The 18,808-nt window shown below is 38.1% G+C and overlaps 1 protein-coding gene across 3 annotated transcripts in view; it reads right to left on the reverse strand.

The window, feature by feature from the left end:
- RIGI (RNA sensor RIG-I) overlaps positions 1-17,487 on the reverse strand; it is a 39,977-nt gene extending 22,490 nt beyond the window's left edge. The window contains exons 1-8 of one of the 3 annotated variants that reach the window (XM_047065201.1): positions 15,547-17,293; positions 9,209-9,343; positions 5,145-5,326; positions 3,894-4,041; positions 2,701-2,823; positions 1,515-1,616; positions 941-1,094; positions 147-405 (exon numbers count right to left, since the gene is read on the reverse strand). In XM_047065201.1, the coding sequence (XP_046921157.1) occupies positions 147-405; positions 941-1,094; positions 1,515-1,616; positions 2,701-2,823; positions 3,894-4,041; positions 5,145-5,326; positions 9,209-9,343; positions 15,547-15,652 (1,209 nt within the window). In that variant the 5' untranslated portion in view covers positions 15,653-17,293. Of the gene's footprint in view, positions 1-146; positions 406-940; positions 1,095-1,514; positions 1,617-2,700; positions 2,824-3,893; positions 4,042-5,144; positions 5,327-9,208; positions 9,344-15,546 lie in introns of all 3 variants that reach the window. The other 2 variants (XM_047065194.1, XM_047065210.1) reach the window with 2 other exon arrangements.
- Positions 17,488-18,808: the final 1,321 nt, after the last annotated feature.

Genomic DNA, 18,808 nt, shown 5'->3' on the forward strand with positions numbered 1-18,808 from the left:
AATCAATCAATCAAAATTAATCAATAGGCTACACAATCTGGACTTAGCACCTGAAAAGAACACCCTTAATTTGGTCATAAGAGTAAGTAAATAGGATTTAGCAAGGTTATAGCTCTTCTGAGGAATCCATCTGAATCTGGAGATACCTGAGGCAGTGGGTCTGAAGATCCTCCAAGTTTCTGATCTAGATAATTAAACATGATCATATTATAAGGATGGTGTTTACCAGTATTGTGACATTCATCAAATATCATCAAAGTAAAGACAGAGAGTGATGGAATAGTCCCATTTTTAAGACTATTCACAAGAATCTGTGGAGTTAAAATGATGATGTCATTGTTCTCAACAATCTGTTTCACTGAGACATTCTCAGACGTTGCTCCAGAAACACCTGCAACTTTGTACCTGGGAAATGACAGAAATTCCCTATTACCAACCACAATGTGAATGAGGAACCACAAAGATATAAAACACTAGATCAGAGCATCAACTGATTAAGCTCTCCTAACTCCAAAAGGAATCTGGAGACAAGTGCTTAGCACAGAGCCTTACACATAGTAAATGATCAACAAATGCAAGCTAGTTATAATTGTTGCTAGCATGTATTAATTCTTTCAAGTTATTAAGAAAGAAAATACTACTTAAAGAGTAATGTTAAATAAGCTATGAAATCATTAAAAGATTAAATGTGCCATTTAAATGTAAAATTTATCTCAGGTCATTTACTCACTCTGTAAGAGCTAGCCAAAGGAGTTTAGGATTTCAAGTGTACCTAACAAAATAGACTTGAATCCATGAAAAATTAATTGTATATAGATTATATAAAGGCTCAATCTACTATCGATTTTTGAATCATGGCTTTCCAAAAACTAAACAAAGCTAAAAACACACCAGTTACATGAAACTAGAGGAGAGAAACAAGACCAACTGTTATACCTACCCAAGTCTTTCAAAATAGTTTGAGAACACAGATTTCTGCTGTTCATATACTGGGAGTTGAACAGCAAAAAAGACAACCTTCCCCTTTTGTCCTTGCGGAAATTTTTTAAGGTGATGCTCACATATAAGAAGTGAAACAAAGGTTTTTCCACAACCTTGTAACATAAAAAGAAAAAGAAAATGTGTAACTAATAGTATACTAAAATATTTCTGTAGAAAGGTAATTACTATTGGCTCCCCTCAAACCACTGCACTGATTGGTAAACTGAGAATGTGGATGGGTTAACTGCAGCAGAATTTACACCAGGACATGAAAATATCAAGTTACTTCCTAGGTAACATGCAAATAAATAGTCAAGGCATAAAGCAAACTAAAAAGGGGGGCATTTTTTTTTTCTTCCTCAAGTTCCTTAAAATACCTGGAGACTCTATTACTGGGACAGTCTTCTCAAAAGACATATGGAGCAAGGAAAATATTGACACTTGCCCATTTTGTCCCAGTATTCAATAAAAGAAAAAAAAAAAAAGGAAGCAAACACAGAAACAAACCACGTAAGCAGTGGCAATCAACTTACCAGTAGGAGCACATATTATTGTGTTTTTTCCTTCCTTAGCGGGCAAAGCAAGCTCTAGTTGGTAATTTCTTGGCTTCACTGGGGTGTAAATATGAGAGACTTCTGTAACACAAAAGGAACAAAATTTCCAAATAGTTACTGCTCTGAGGAATCAGATAAATAGCTATCTATCATCAAATAGACAGGAATTATGACTTTAGCAAGAAGGGCCTCATTTGAGAAAATTTAGAATCCTTGCCTCTTGCTAACCATTCTAGCTTCTCCATTGAAGTACAGAATCCTCTATCAATGACAAAGTGCCAATGGCGAGAGTTTTGTTTTGTTTTTTTCTTTAAAGCCACAAAGATTTCTTTCTTAAACAATCTCAAAATCTAGTAAGGAGAAAACTAAAGCAAGAATGGCCTAATTCAGAGCAAGCAGATGGCCACTGGTTAAAGGAAATGCTATATGGAACAAAACAACAAATCCCTCCAAGGTCTCTGAAAAGCAACAAACTGTAAACATTGAATTCCCAAAGCAATTTCATATTGATGAGCAATCATGCTTTATTATTCTGCAGGCTTTCACATAGTATCTTCTCTCAACAGAACCAGAAGTTCCAAGGAATAACCAGAGGCTTTTTCTCATTAACAGATAAGCATGTAGAATGTTACTGCCAGAAAAGATCTTAGAAATTATCTATTGACTCCAACCTATTTTAAAAAAATGAAAATTTCTAAAAGGCTAAGGACCTTTACATATCAGAAAAATTTAAAGCAACTTACATTTGTTGATTTTATTCAGAAATGACAAACTGGTATCACTTGGTTGCAAAAGTAATCTGTAAATTCTCTTCTTACAGTAGCGTTAGCCCCAAATCACACTTTTCTTCTAACACTACTCAATATTAATCAGAATTTCTTCCCTGGGGTGCCTGGGTGGTTCAGTCGGTTAAGCGTCCAACTTCACTTCAGGTCATGATCTCCCAGTTTGTGAGTTCGAGCCCCACATCAGGCTCACTGCTGTCAGTGCAGAGCCGGCTTCGGATCCTCTGTCCCCCTCTCTCTGCCCCTCCCCATCTTGCACTCTCCCAAAAATGAAAATTAAAAAAAAAAAAAAAAAAGACTATGGCTTTTGGCACTGGAAGACATGTCCCTACACAAAATACCTAAAGAACACCATTATGGAAAAGAACAATGCTGGGTACCTGAAGATGGACATGAATTCTGACTAAGATTCTGGCATTCAGATTCTTCCTTGTAGAAAATCTGTATGTCAGAAGTTTCCATTTCATCATCCTCAAGAACTTTCACGTCAATATTCTTTGCACCTGTATGAGACCAAAAAACACCTCAGAATCTTCATCTGATCTGATTATTGTCTTGACAGCACAAGTCCTACAAAGAGGTCATAATAGTAAAATTTTCAACTTCTGCTAAGATTTTGCACAACCACTTGCTTCACCTTCTAAAACAATTAAAAGAATCTTTTTGAGTTTGATGTCTCAATTTGGAGTCTGAACTCCAACGTCATTTAGGACTTTATTATTCAAAGTGTAGAACATGGGCCAGCAACTTCCAGAGCTTGTTGGGAATGCAGGCTCTCGAGTCCCTACTAAATCAGAATGTGCACTTTAACAAAATCCCCAGAAGATTCTCATGCACACTAGAGAAGCAACATTTAGCAAGTATTTATGTCTTCCATTCTTGACCTAACCCAAGAAATCAGATGTGTATTTATATAGACATTCTCCAGAACAACTTGTGATTTAAAAGAAACCTAGGAAAAGCGAAGACCAGACACTCAGATGGTTTATAAAACTCAGACTTTGAAACAATGCTCTGAGAAGATGTTAGCTTCAGGAAACCAAATGATGGTTTCATCACAACACAGATATTTCATCACAACACACTCTTTTCTTCAGTCCTGTTCTGGCTTAGTTCCTGATGGCTCCCAGGCAAGACAACCAGGCTATGTGTATTATGATTCTTACTCTGAAAAGGGGGCAAGTCTTGGCGTTCAAACCTTTCATTCTATAATTTTAAAGCTATTTCTCTGATAATTTAAACCCAGAGAGTGAGTTCAGACTCTGCCTTCCCCAAATCCTTTGGACCAGATGGGCTAATTCTGGATGAGAGCAGTTTGGCCTCGTCCATTTTAGGGGTTAGACACAACCAAATTACTTCTGCAGGGAAGTAGCCACTTACCTACCAGAACTCAACTCACTGCTGCTCTCTCTCTCTCTCTCGAGATGTAGCCATGGGTCTCTGAAGGGCAAAATGCCTCTGACAGTGAGTGAGAAATGTAGGAATGAAAGAGGCCCTAAGTAGAACCATGAGAAAGATGGAGCATGTTTTCAGACCCTCCTACCCTTCAGAGCTCTTCCCTGGAATATCCTACCTTTGTCCACAGTCCACAGTTCACTGAACTTGCTCTCTTCTTTGTCCAAAGCAAGTTTCAAAGTTTTGGGCCAGTTTTCCTTGTCCGATCTGAGAAAGCATTCAACCATTTTCTCTGCACCTGCCATCAGCCCCTTGTTGGAACAAACCTAAGCAAGACAACTGAAGTTAATCAATCATTTCAAAAGTTTTCCTTTTATGGAAAGAAAATCTGAAGAAACATCAATTCAAGCACTAATTTAAAAACCATTGTATAATATGATTCAGTAGGTCTGATTTATGACCATTTTTGCCCCATCCAACATAGTGCCTTTTAAGACACCCTTTCCTTTGTCCTTGTCTTTACACGTGGCATCACTATGTCAAGCCAGGTGTTCTCACCTCCTTGGAGACCTTGTATCTATCAGCAGCAGCAATGTTAGGAAACAATCCATTTGACAACCATTCAAAATAAGGGTACACTGGCATAAAGAGATATTTGGAAGAATATAACAGAATATTAACAAATGGTTTTCTCAGGGTAATGGGACCTATATGATTTTTATTATTAATCGTTACTAAAATGTATTGAGCATCTATGATTATATGCTAAGCATATATATATATAAAGTATATATATATATAATATATATATAATATATATAATATAAATATGTATAATATATAAATATATATACAATATATACATAATATATATAATATAAAATATTTTACAAAATATAAAAAATATATATATATAATCTCATTTAATCCTTATAAAAGTATCATGCTAATAAGATACTATCATTTCCATTTTATACATAAAAAAAGAGGTTTAGAGAAAATAAGCAACTTGCCTAAGATCACACCACAAGTAGGTGGTTAAACTAGGATTCTAACAAAATTTGTGTCCAAAGCCTGAACGCTTAACCACTAGACTCTATAGGTTTTCTTTTTATTTGCTAAACTGTTCAACTTTATTTAAAGTTGCATAAAATATTATTCGCAAAAATAATAATTTTAACTGAAAATAGGACAAACCTGAAAAACCTGTGACATTAAAAATTATTCAGTTCACAACTAAAAATACTATTCTAGGTAATTATGCCTTAGAATTGAGGACTTTTGTGGATTTCAATGATCTTTCTTGGGTCTAAATCAGTGGAGAAAACAGAATACATTTCCCATGTTCAAATTACTTCCCCCAAATTCAGTATTTAATATTAAATTAATTCGAATTAATTAATTATATTAAATATAGTAATTAAATTACCTGCATAATTTCTTCACATTCCTGACTAATTAAACATTTAGATACTTCAGGAAGGATATCTTTTGGATTAACTGTAGTTTTAAATTCTGGTTGTAAACGCTTTAACAGTGACCTATATTCCTCCAACCTTTCAATGGTTTGGAAATCCCAACTTTCAATGGCTTCATAAAGTCCAGAATAACCTGAAAAGAAGAAAATAGGGGCTTTTATGAAACCAATTAAAAGATATTTGAAGATTAACATCATACAATCATGTTTGAATGTACAGTGAGAGAACCCAAAAGGTATCTGTGAACCACCTGAATAATTAATGATCTTTCAAAAAGAAAACTCAATATTCATTTTAGGCACCCAACATTTTAGGTCCTCCAACATTTATTATCTCTTAGGACAAAGTGCTAAGGATAATGTGAAGTCTCACATTCGGTCTTAGTATAAAATCTCCCTTCCACAGTGTGCCACAGATCTCACCTACAACCTCTGTATCTTCCAAGGAGTCAAAACATCATACAATCATTATCTTCCCAGTGCAAAGGCAAAAAGAAACATAAATCTTAATTCCTGCCCCTAAGGAACTTCGCCTTCTACATTACTCCAAGAAAAGAAAAACCTCTCCAACTGTAGTAACCTAGGAGTGCTTCAATCTAAGGTTCTCAAACAGAATCACCAGGCTTCTCACTCTAAAGCCCACATTCTCTTTATTTGGAAGAACCTTGCAACAAAATGAACACTTGGGAACCCACTATCCAATTTAACAACTAGAGTTTCCTAAGACTTTTGTGGGGGTGTACTTCTTTTTACCCCTCCTTTCCCCTCCCTGCAAAGAGACTACCATCCTGTATTTGATGTATCACTCCCTTCATTTTTTTTGAATAGTTGCCTAGCATACGTTTAACTCCTTAATGTATGTTTAGTTTGGCTTGTTTGGAACTTCATAATTATATCCTACTAAATGTAATTTTCACTGCTTTTTAAAAAGTTTAATATTACATTTCTAAGCTTCACCTGTGTTGTCATGTGTAGCTGTGTTCATACATTTTCACTGAGGTATAATGGGCCAAGTGTCAATATTGTAGAATTTATTTATCTATTTTCTTCCTGAAAGACATTGGGGTTGCTTCCAGTTTTGGTTGGTTGCTTGCTTGCTTGCTTTTGTTATTACAAGTGTTCTACCACCATTCTTGTATGTGTATTCTGGAATATATGTGTGAGTTTTTCTAGGGCACATACTTAAGAGTGAAACTCTTGGATAGAGGGATACAAGAGAGTTGACCCATACAAGATGATGCCAAGTTGTTTTTCAAAATATTTGTATTAATTTATACTCTGTATAGGGACATTTAAGATTTCCCGTGATTAAATATCCTCTCCAAGTCTTAACTTTGTTGGACTTCCTAAATTTTGCTATCTACTAGTTAATAAAATGCTATCCTAATTCACAATTCCCTAATTGCTATTGGGCTGAGAATCTTTTCTTATGTTTATTAACCTTTTCTACTTCCTATTCTTTGTAATGTTGGTTTCACACTTTTGCCCTGTGATGTTTTCTTTCTTTTTATAATTAATTTTAAAGCCTTTTTAACACATTCTAGATATTAATCTAGAATCTATTAATCTCATCTATTAATCCTCTCCAGTTTGTGATTTGTTTTTTCACTTTCTTTAGTGTTGTGATAAAGAGATGTTTTTAATTTAATATAATCAGATTTGTCAATTTGTCTTTTATGGATAATGCTTTAATGTATCGTTTCATAAATCCTGCTATACCCCAAGGTCATAAATTATTATTCTATATTCTTTTCAACGATTGTTAAATTTTTGCCTTTTGGAATTAAGTCTTTAATTCTGGTGAAGTCATTTTGTATGTATGTGTGAATGGAATGAGCTAAGGAATACAAATTTGTTTTACATGGGTATGTAAGTTAGGGTTTATTTGGTTTTTAACATCATTCTGTCTATAATGGCATACTGAAATTTATTAAAAGTCCCTCCATTCCTAATGGTCCTCCCTTTCAAGTGGTCTCAAATATATCAGGTTTTCATAAACATAGGAATTTAATTGAAGGCTCCCTATTCTAGTTCATTGGTCAGTTGGTCAATGCCAGGATCAACGTTAAGCTGTCTCAATGCCTATGGCTCTAAAATAAATCTTGTTATCTAGAAGAGGAAACCCCAGCCTATTTAATTCTTCTTTAGGAATGTCCTATTCTTAGATCATAATTCTTCCATTTACATTTTAGAATAATTTAGAAATTTGTCAAGTGCATGAAAAAGCATGTAGTATTTTTACTAAAGTTGTATTGAATATAACACTTGATTTTAGTCAAAAGGCTGAGAAGGAATAACAATTGTACTGAATATAAATATCAATGTTGAGAGAGCTGATATTTTTATGGTATTAAGTCTTCCTCTCAATGTGCATGGGTATATATCTCCACTTCAATAGGACTTCTTTAATCTTCCAATAACGCTTTATCATTTTCTCCATTCAGACCTTACACATCTTTTGCTAGGTTTTTTCCTAAATACATTACAACTTTTGTGACTATTGTAAGTGGTATCCATTTTGGACTACATTTTCTATTTGCTTCTGGTGCGTAGAAATGCAACTAATTTTTATGCTTTATTTTTATTTAAGTAAAATTATGATGTTAAATTAGTTTCAGGTGCACAACATAGTGATTCAACAATTCTATACATTACTCACTCAGTGCTTATCACGGTAAGTGTACTCTCGATCCCCTTTATCTGTTTCACCCACCTCCCCATAACCACTTCCCCTCTAGCAACAACCACTTTGTTCTCTATATCTAGGAGTCTATTTTTTATCTTTTTCTTTGTTCGTTTTCTTTCTTAAATTCCCCCTATGAGTGAAATCATATGCTATTTGTCTTTCTCTGCCTGACTTATTCCACTTAGCATTACACCCTATAGATCCATACATGTTGCAAATGGCAAGATTTCATTCTTTTTTATGGCTGAGTAATATTCCATAGTATATATACTACATCTTTACCCATTCATCTATGAATGGACACTTGCATCCATATCTTGGCTATTGTAAATAATGCTGCAATTAACATAGTGGTGCATATATCCCTTTGAATTAGTGTTTTTGTTTTCTTTGGGTAAATACTTAGTAGTGGAATTATAGGATCATACAGTAATTCTATTTTTAATATTTGGGATACCTCCATACTGTTTTCCACAGTGGCTGAACCAGTTTGCATTCCCACTAACCATGCACAAGGGTCCTTTTTTCTCCATATCTTCACCAATAATTATTATTTCTTGTGTTTTTTATTTTGGCCAATCTGGCAGATGTGAGGGACTATCTCATTGTGGTCTGATTTGCATTTCTCTGATAATGAGTGATGTTGAGCATCTTTCCATGTGTCTGTTGGCCATCTGGCTATCTTTGGAAAAATGTCTACTCACATCTTCTGCCCACTTTTTAACTGAATTGTTTGGGGGGTTTGGTGTTGAGTTATAGAAGTTCTTCATATATTTTGGATATTAACCTCTTATTGGATATGTCATTTGCAAGTAACTTCTCCCATTCAGTAGGTTGTCTTCTTGTTTTGTTGATGGTTTCCTTTGCTGTGTTAAAAAAAGCTTTTTATTTGTTGTAGTCCCAATAGTTTAATTTTGCTTTTATTTCCCTTGCCAAAGGAGACAAATCTAGAAAAATGTTTCTGTGGCTGATGTCAAAGAAATTACTTCCTATGTTTTCTTCTAGCAATTTTCTGCTTTTGGGTCTTGCATTTAAGTTTTTAATCCAATTTGGGTTTATTTTTGTGTATGGTGCAGAAATGCAACTAATTTTTGTATTTTCATCTTATATCTAATATACTTGCCCAATTCTCCCAATAATCACTCTGTAGCTCCCTGTGGATATTTCAGGTAGGCAATTATATTATCTGACTGAAAATAATCCCTTACATTGCCTCAGATTAAGAAACAGGAAGTACATGGGGATAGCTCAAAATTAATAGTATTTCACTTTTACAGCATTTTGAAACAGTCAAATAACATACTCTGATTTGTAAGAATAATGAACTAACCTGCATGAGCAAGGGCATCCAAAAAGCCACGGAACCAGCCTTCTTCCTGGAGCTCCAATAGGAACTTAAGAAAAAGTGAGGCAGCCTCCATCGTGCCCTTATTGTTTTTCTCAGCCCGAATATACTGCACCTCATCTATAAACAAAAGCGAGAGTGACTCATCAAACTGCAGAATCACTAATCACTGGAAGAAAAACCTGCAAAGCGTTGTCAGACCTAATCAAATGGGGATGGTGATTTTAACAAATCACAGCAATGGAAGGCAAGAAGGCAGCAAACCCTCCGTTCAGGCAGAGTATGGCCATTCTTCACCAACTAAGCCCACCCACCCACCCATCCTCTCCAGAAACTTCTTCTAGTTTGGTATGGAAGTCTGGGAACATGCTCTAAAGCAATCACTTAAAAAGGGAGTTTCTTAACAATCTCTGAGAAAGCACCCCCACAACAAAGAAGTCATTATAGCACTGGATTAGATGGAAGAACAAAGTCTTCTTCCAACATTTTGAAAATCTCTTGTTCAAAAGTTTGAATTAACTGTAGGACTAAAAGCGTGTGAGGATAGGACCACTCCATGGCATCTTTAATTACACTGGACTCAGAAAGAGTTAGAAATGGAGTGATATCTTCATGGTCCTCTTTCTAGGTTTTTGCTTGAATGGCATGAAATACGGCACACAAGAGAAGCTAAACAGAAACACAATGAGACCAAGTAGCAGAAAACTATCCACCCAACTGCTGGTGGTCTTGCTAACTTGACACACTAACTCCATGTCTGGGGTGGTGACCAAATGGTTGCCTTCAAATGACCTGACACTTGATAGTGTCCCTTTTTTCCCCCCTATTGTCAGTGGAATGTAAATTCCAAGAAGTAAACCAGTTGCCTGACTGGTTAACCACTGTATCCTCAGAGATTAAAAGAGGACCCAGCACATAATAGACAATGAATGAATGAAGAAAGGAAGGGATAGCCTCCTTCTCTGCCAAGGTCTCTGTCTTGGAACAGTAAAGTTAACACTTTCAATGTGCAAAATTCAGTGGTTTTTAGAGTTGTGGAGCTATCTCTACTATCTAATTTTAGTACACTCTGACTAGTAAAAAGAAATCTTGTACCAGCCACTCCCATCTCCCTTCCCCTTAACTAACCACTAATCTACTTGGGTCTCTACAGATTTGCCTACTTTGGAGATTTCATATGAATGAAATCATACAATATGTGGTCTTTGTAAGAGTTCTTCCACTTAAGCATAACGTTTTCAAGATTCATCCATACTGTAGCTTGTATCATTCATTCCTTTTTATTGCTGAATAATATACTATTGTATGGATACACCACCTGTTGTCCATCCATTCATCAGTTAATGAGCATTTAGGTTGTTTCCACATTTTGGCTATTCTGAATAACAATGCAATGAACAGTCATGTACAAGTGTTTACGTACACATATGTATTCATTTCTCTTGAGTTTATACCTATGTGTGAGATTGCTGGGTCATATGGTAACTCCATTTAACAGTGTAAGGAATTATCAAACTGCTCTCCAAAGGAGCTATACTGTTTTACATGCCCACCAGCAATTTATGAGGATTCCAATTTTTTTTTTAATATATGAAATTTATTGTCAAATTGGTTTCCATACAACACCCAGTGCTCATCCCAAAAGGTACCCTCCTCAATACCCATCACCCACCCTCCCCTCCCTCCCACCCCCCATCAACCCTCAGTTTGTTCTCAGTTTTTAACAGTCTCTTATGTTTTGGCTCTCTCCCACTCTAACTTTTTTTTTTTTCCTTTCCTTCCCCCATGGGTTTCTGTTAAGTTTCTTAGGATCCACATAAGAGTGAAACCATATGGTATCTGTCTTTCTCTGTATGGCTTATTTCACTTAGCATCACACTCTCCAGTTCCATCCACGTTGCTACAAAAGGCCATATTTCATTCTTTCTCATTGCCACGTAGTATTCCATTGTGTATATAAACCACAATTTCTTTATCCATTCATCAGTTGATGGACATTTAGGCTCTTTACATAATTTGGCTATTGTTGAGAGTGCTGCTATAAACAGTGGGGTACAAGTGCCCCTATGCATGAGGATTCCAATTTTTTAACACATCCTTGCCAACACTTCTGTTTTTTAGTTTATCTATCCATATTAGTTTTCTGTGGCTGCAATAACAAATTAGCATTAACTGGTGGCCTTCAAACAATAGAAACTTATTCTCTTACAGTTCTAGAGACCAAAAGGCTGAAATCAAGATGCTGGCAGGAGCACACTTCCTCTGAAGGCTCTAAGGGACAATACATCCCACTTCCCTTCCAGCTCCTAGCATTCCGTGGTTTGTGGCCACATCAAATCTTTGCCTCTTTCTTCATGTTATTCTCCCCTCTGTTTGTCTGTCTTGTGGCCACATCACTCCAATCTCTGCCTCTATCTTCACATGACATTCTCTTTGTCTCTCTGTATTTTCACATGGCTATCTTCTTATGAAGACACCAACCACATTGATTAGGATCCCACCCTACGCCAGCACGTCCTCAACCTTAACTGACTACGTCTATAAAGATCCTATTTCCAAATAAGTTCACGTTCTGAGGTAGTGGAGGTTAAGACTTCAACATATCTTTTTTAGGGCCAACACAATCTTATTGCCTACCCCAACTTCCCTGGGCACACAACCGTACCCTATCCTTTGGGATAGTTAATCCTGTTCCTAGACTCTATCCTTAGAGGTGGGTTCTTACTCCCAGGCCTTCTTGCCCTTCATTCTTTCCTTAGACATTCCACCAGCCATAACTGGCTCTCCCGCATGAAGGTCCAGATAAGTCCCAGTCACAGCTGAAACCTTCCCAGGGAAACTGTCTTGCTGCATCCTGGGCAGGTTAGCTTCACTCTGCACAATGTCAGGTCCATCCTGCTGCTACCTAGTCCTGATATCTCCTGCTTCCTCAAAAGCACTGGGAGTTCAATGCAGGGAAAATTCTATTTTGGTACTTTCCTACTACCTTTGCCATCCTGGCCACTCTGTGATTCCATAGCCAGCTTCTCAAGGTAGAATTTCTTGATCTCTTTTCTGTGCTTTCTTGGTCTCTTTACATGCCTCTGACTAGAGCACTGGCACTGCATAGTACACAGTAACTGTCTGAGTGTCTATCTTTTCCCATTGACAGTGATCATGGACATGTTGTATCCATTTTTGTCTTCATCTTTGTATTCTAATCATCAACAAAGCGTCTGGCTCATGTATGGTCCAGAAAATGTTACTGAAGGAATGGGTAAATACTCAGAATACTGCTCACGGAGGGCCCCTCCAAGATAAGGGTTAGCCTTCTACTCCAAAGGGATATTGCAAAAAAACTTATAGCCCACAACCTAGTCTGCCTTGAAACATCCTGGACAACCAGTAAATAAGTAAATCCCTGCAGCACCCTAGTGACCATGCAAGCTCTCCAGAAGAAACATGGCTTCAATTCTCCTTTCCCAAGATTCAACTAGTGTACAATATCCAACATGTGGAGACAAAGATTATGGTAAAAGGGATATTGGATATTGCTGGTGTAATTTAAACATATTGGTGTATTTGTGTGTGCATGGGGAATGAATTTTTGGGCATAAGGAGAGTGTAGATAAGCTCCCACTTCTAGGGGGGAAAATGAGTCAGAAAGTTTATATCCAGCTACAACACTCATGTCTCAGCTCCCTAACTGAATCCTGATAGAGTATACTTGTCACAATTAAGGTTAACCAATAGAATTCAGAGATTCCAAAGCATCCAAGAAAAAAAAAATAGGGGATAGAGAAACTTTATCAATCTAACAGAAAACAGAAAAAGATGAGAAGAAAGAAAAAAGTTTATGGATACATGTGCACATTATAAAGTATAAAGAAATGAACAGGAAAAATATAAACCAACTAAATGGTATCAGTTGCCCTTGGTAAGAAGCTGGAAACGAAACTTCTATTGTTTCTTTAACATTCAAAAATAAGACAATACTATAGTGTTCTGCAGCTAGCTTTTTCTATTTCCCGTTTGGTACTTTGTGATTACACTATAACTATAAATTAAAACCACTATATATATTAAAAACTATGCTGTCTATGTGCTCCCAAAGCACACTATGGTTTTCCATCAGAGTACTTACCACATTTCATCATTTATGGTGTACTTAGTTAGCAACCTGCCTTCGCATACACACTTTTTTTTTGTCAAGTTTTTATTTAAATTCCAACTAATGGACATACAGTGCAGTATTAGTTTCAGGTATAGAATTTAGTGATTCATCACTTACATACAATACCCAGTGCTCATCACAGTATCAAATGTATTTTTTTTCAATATATGAAATTTATTGTCAAATTGCTTTCCATACAACACCCAGTGCTCATCCCAAAAGGTGCCCTCCTCAATACCCATCACCCACCCTCCCCTCCCTCCCACCCCCCATCAACCCTCAGTTCTCAGTTTTTAAGAGTCTCTTATGCTTTGGCTCCCTCTCTCTCTTTTTTTTTTTTCCTTCCCCTCCTCCATGGGTTTCTGTTAAGTTTCTCAGGATCCACATAAGAGTGAAAACATATGGTATCTGTCTTTCTCCGCATACACACTCTTATCTCTGTTAGGTCAGGATCATTTCTATCACACTCACCACTGATTTTTCAGTTCCTAGCATGATGCTTCCTATTAGATAATACGTGTAGTAAGTGTGTAAATTCTCTCCAATGCTAGCATATTGCCTAACATATGAGTTGTTCATTGAATGGACACATGAGTGCAAGAAAGAATGGGATTCACAATAGTTTGTTAGTGTTCCATTCATTCCAAGATTTCTAGAAGAGATTCTTGCAGGGGCTTATATTCTTCAGAGGCCCAAGCAACTCTGTGGCTCAATAGAATGTTACTTTGTTACTTCTCCCTGAGCACAACTAGAAAGCAGAAGCCCACTTTTGTTAATGGTATTCTTTCACTCCTCACTCCACAACCCTTGGTTTTACAGAGAAATTAGCCTTCAAATTACCTGTCTGCTTTCAGGTAATCTCCCAAAACTGCCTCACATCAGGAAAGATATTTCAGCAGTTGGAGCCTGAAAAGGAGTTGCCAGATCCCTTCTCTCATCTCAACTCCTTCTAGGCACCACCTCCCTTTTCCTCTTTTCTTAAAGCCTCTGCTCATCTCCAGCACAGGGCACTTGGATTCAAATTTACAATATGGCATTCATCCATCATCATGTGTCTCAAAAGCTAGACAGAAACACCTGAATTGAAGCCTGCAGCCATTCAGTCCAGAGAGTCTTGCTCCTCTCAAGCTTCCAGTCATTGCAAATAAGACACAGCAAGAGTAAGGGTCAATTACCTTGGAGCTCTCATAGCATTTTGTAATCATTAGTGTACATCTGTCCTCACCAGTCTCCCACCCCCAAAATCTTGAGCTGCATAGTATGTTAAAGAAGGGCCGGGGCGCCTGGGTGGCGCAGTCAGTTAAGCGTCCGACTTCAGCCAGGTCACGATCTCGCGGTCCGTGAGTTCGAGCCCCGCGTCAGGCTCTGGGCTGATGGCTCGGAGCCTGGAGCCTGTTTCCGATTCTGTGTCTCCCTCTCTCTCTGCCCCTCCCCCGTTCATGCTCTGTCTCTCTCTGTCCCAAAAATAAATAAACGTTGAAAAAAAAAATTTTTAATAAAAAAAAAAAAAGAAGGGCCTAAATCTTATTCTTTAATCTCGATGTTGGTACAAAGCTGAAGACACATTAGACATAACCATTAAATGAAATACATGAAGTGGACAATGATTGGTTTATCCAGCTTTGAACCTGACTAGACATGCACCCCTACACAAGTCATAGCACTTCTCTAGGACTCAGTTCCCCATGTGAACTTCCAAAGGCTCCTCCTAGCAATTTCTAGTCTAAAATGCGGTGGCAATTTAAGAAGCCAAACAGATGAACCTAGGACAAGGGAAGGAAAAATAAGATAAAAACAGAGAAGAAGGCAAACCGTAAGAGACTCTTAAATACAGAGACCAAACTGAGGGTTGCTGGAGGGGTGCTGGGTGGGAGGATGGGCTAAATCAGTGATGGGCATTAATGAGGGCACTTGTTGGGATGAGCACTGGGTGTTATATGTAAGTGAATCATCAAATTCTACTCCTGAAATCATTATTGCACTATGCTAACTTAGATTTAAATAAAATTTAAAAAATAAAATAATTTTTAAAAATGCTTTAGGGATCTTGCCTCAACACCCGGGTTCCTAGCAGGCTACTTGTATTGATTAAAAGAAAGGAAAAAAGCACGGGAAAAACAAGTCCTAGTTTCCTTGCTTCAAGGGGCTTGGGCCGCTGGGGACCACTCACCGTCCTTAAACCAGGGCGACATGTAGCTCAGGATATAGGTAGGGTCCAGAATCTTGATGACATAGTCCTGGAAGGCGCGCAGATTCCTCCTCTCCTCCGCCGTCATCCCGGTGGCTCAGCTCCCCGCGAGGTCCTACCTCACCGGTGCCCCACTCCCTTTAAAGCCCAGCGGCCGGCCAGGAGGGATTTTCTGAGAGGGTGTACTGGCCCAGGGGAGAGGCGGAGCCGCCGGGGAACCTAAACTGCAGAAGGGAAATGGAAACCGAAACCACAACCAGTGGTGAACGGGCCAGGGCTTGGCGGCTCGCGGAAGCTGGGCTGCCCCAGGTCCCCGCCTCCCTGACCGCGTTTTCCTGACGTTAGCCAACCTGCAAGTGCTCGCTCGCCCAGAGGGACGGAGGAGGATCCATGGGAACTTTTTTTTTCATTTTGCTTTTATAGCAGTAAAGTTTAGATTCAATAAATGCACAGATTTTAAGTGTATGATTCACTGAGTTTTGGAAAATGTGTATGAGTGTTAACTGCTTCCCCCAGGTTGTGTAGGTCCTACCTGCATGTTTAACCTAACAGGTATCTCCCACCTGTTTCCCAAACTGTATGTACTATTTTGCATTCCCACCAGTAGAGTCAGAGAGCTCCAGTAGCTACACATGGGTCAATTTGCCATCTTGGTCAATGTGAAATAGTGTATTGTTGTAGTTTTAACTCCTCAAATAGTTAATGATGTGAGCACATTTGCATGTACCTGTTGGCAATTTACATATCTTCCTTTGTGAGGCATTAGTTTCCATCCTTTGCCTGATTGGGTTTTCTTTGTATTATGAACTTATAAGTTATTTATTCTAGATATAAGCCCATTGTCAAATATATGTATTTCAAATGTTTTCTCCTAGTCTGTGACTTACCATTTCATTTTCTTAAAGGTGTCTTTCAAGCAAATGTGAAATATTAAGAAAGCAAATAGAGTCATGAGATAGAAAATAAAGGAGATTGAAAAAAACTGTTTTAATGCAGTGGTAGGTCTTTCTAAGTAGGTCACACTTCAGCTGAGTCCTTAAGAATGAGAAGGAATGAATTATTCAAAAAAAATAGGAAGGGGGGAATTCCATACAAGGGGACAGAAAGCACAAATGAGTCAAAGAGAAAAAGTGATTTGTATCAGGAATTTCTTGAACAAGGGATAAATGGCATGGAGTGTTACTGAATTGATGAAAGGGCCTTGTAAGGCAAAGAATAAAGTACAATGGGAACACATTGCAGGATTTTCAGCAAGGAGTAACATAATTTGATGACATTTTTTAAAAGACTTTCTCTCTGGCTCCTATGTGGAATGGGTAAATCAATGGGAGCTGACTCAAGTTAAGAGAGGATGAGAGCAAAGATGAGGACAGTGGCAATGCAGAGTATAAGAAATGAAAAGTTCCAGATATACTTTAGACATAGGATTCAGTGAAGGAAGTGGGAAAGGAAGAGGGGAAAAAAAATCAAGGCTACATTCCAGGCATTGGCTTGAGCAACTAGGAGAATGGTAGCACCAAGACTAAAATGAAGAAGACAGGTTTAAAACGTATCGTATTCTACCGTGAAAGAAAGATGTTAGGTAACAGCAAGTTCAGGAAGGAGAAATAAAGCAAGATAAGGGAATAAACAGTAATGAGGGCTGCTTATATTAGATGAGTGACTCAAGGAAGACCTAAGTGAAGTGAGATAGCATGCCATTTGGGTGAAGAGCATTCTAAAACAAAGTGCAAAGAGAAAATAAAAAAAAAAAAACATAGTACAAAAAAAACAGGGGTGAACCAGGTCTGCAAAAGAAAAGAAGGGGAGAAGAGTCACTAGAATAAAGTGGGCTGGGGAAAGAGAGGAGAGAGGTGGCCAAGGCAGTTCACATACAGCCTGACAGACCACAATAAGGACTTTGGTTTTGATTTTTTTTTTTAAGTTTATTTATTTGGGGAGAGAGAGCACAAGCAGGGGAGGGGCAGAGAGAGGAGGAGAAAGAGAATCCCAAGCAACCTCCAAGCTGTCAGCAAGGGTTGATCCCACGAACTGCGAGATCACAACCTAAGCTGAAACCAAGAGTTGGATGCTCAGCCAACTGAGCCACCCAGACACCCCAGTTTGGGTTTTGATTTTAAATATGATGCAGAACCATTGCAGGATTTGGGGGTTATAACAAGACCTGTTTTTAAAGGCTCACTGTGGTTGACTGGAAGAAAACAAGCTGCAGGGAGACAGGTGGAAGCCTACTGACCAGGTAAGAAGCTGGTACCAGCACTAGTCCAAGTGAGAGATCATGGCATCCTGGATTAGGAGCAAAGCTGTGGAAGTGGTAAAGTGTGGTCATGAACTGAATGTGGGATATGTGAGAAACAAGTCAAGGAAAATTCCTCTTTAGCCTGAGCAGCTGCATGAATGGGCGTGCCATCTATTAGCATGGGACGTTGGAAGACAGGAAGGCTTGTAGGAGGAAATCAAGAACATACTCGCTTGCTGATGAGAATGATCCACAGGCAGTGCTTCTCAAACACGAATGCACAAGAATCACTCACAGGTCTTATTAAAGTACTGATTCTGACCTAGTAAGTCTGAGATTCTGCATTTCTAAGAAGCTGACGCTGGTGATGCTGATATTGCTGGTCCACAGACCTCATTCTGAGTAGCAAAGTAACTAAGTAACATGTAGCTAAGGAACTAAAAAGCAGGAGATACAGGAAAAAAGAGGATAATTTAAAAATCAAAATTCCTATTAAAGTGAGGTAAGTGAAATCCACAGCACATGCAGAGGGTATATGTCCCAGAACAGTGGTTCTTCAACTGTGGTCTGCCAGCCAGTAACATCAGAACCACCTGGAAACCTGTTAGAAAAGCAAATTCTTGGCATCCCAGACATTTTGAAGGTGTGGGCCCCAGCAATATGTTTTAACAAACCTTCCACATGCTACAGATGCACACATAAGTGTGAGGACTAAAGGCCTAGAGGAAGAGGGCTTTCTCCATTGAGTGGAGCAAACCTGGATGCTATGGTAGGTTGGATGCAAAAGTTACAATTCTTTACTTTTCCCAATACTTATACCTCTTACAATGCAATTTTGTAGCTCCTCTCATCAATACTGGTCTCTTCTCCTTCCCCTAGAATCAGCTTGGTCTTAGGACTTACTATAGGGAGAAAAAAAAAAAAAAGAGGAAATGATGATGTCAATTCTGAGCCCAGGTCTTGAGACTCCACACTTCTCTCTCTCTCGGACCCCTGTGACCACCA

This window comes from Lynx rufus, unplaced genomic scaffold (genome assembly GCF_022079265.1).
Source record: "Lynx rufus isolate CCGP_SWC_20201006 ecotype Redwood Valley unplaced genomic scaffold, mLynRuf1.p SCAF_10, whole genome shotgun sequence".
Lineage (NCBI taxonomy): Eukaryota > Metazoa > Chordata > Mammalia > Carnivora > Felidae > Lynx > Lynx rufus.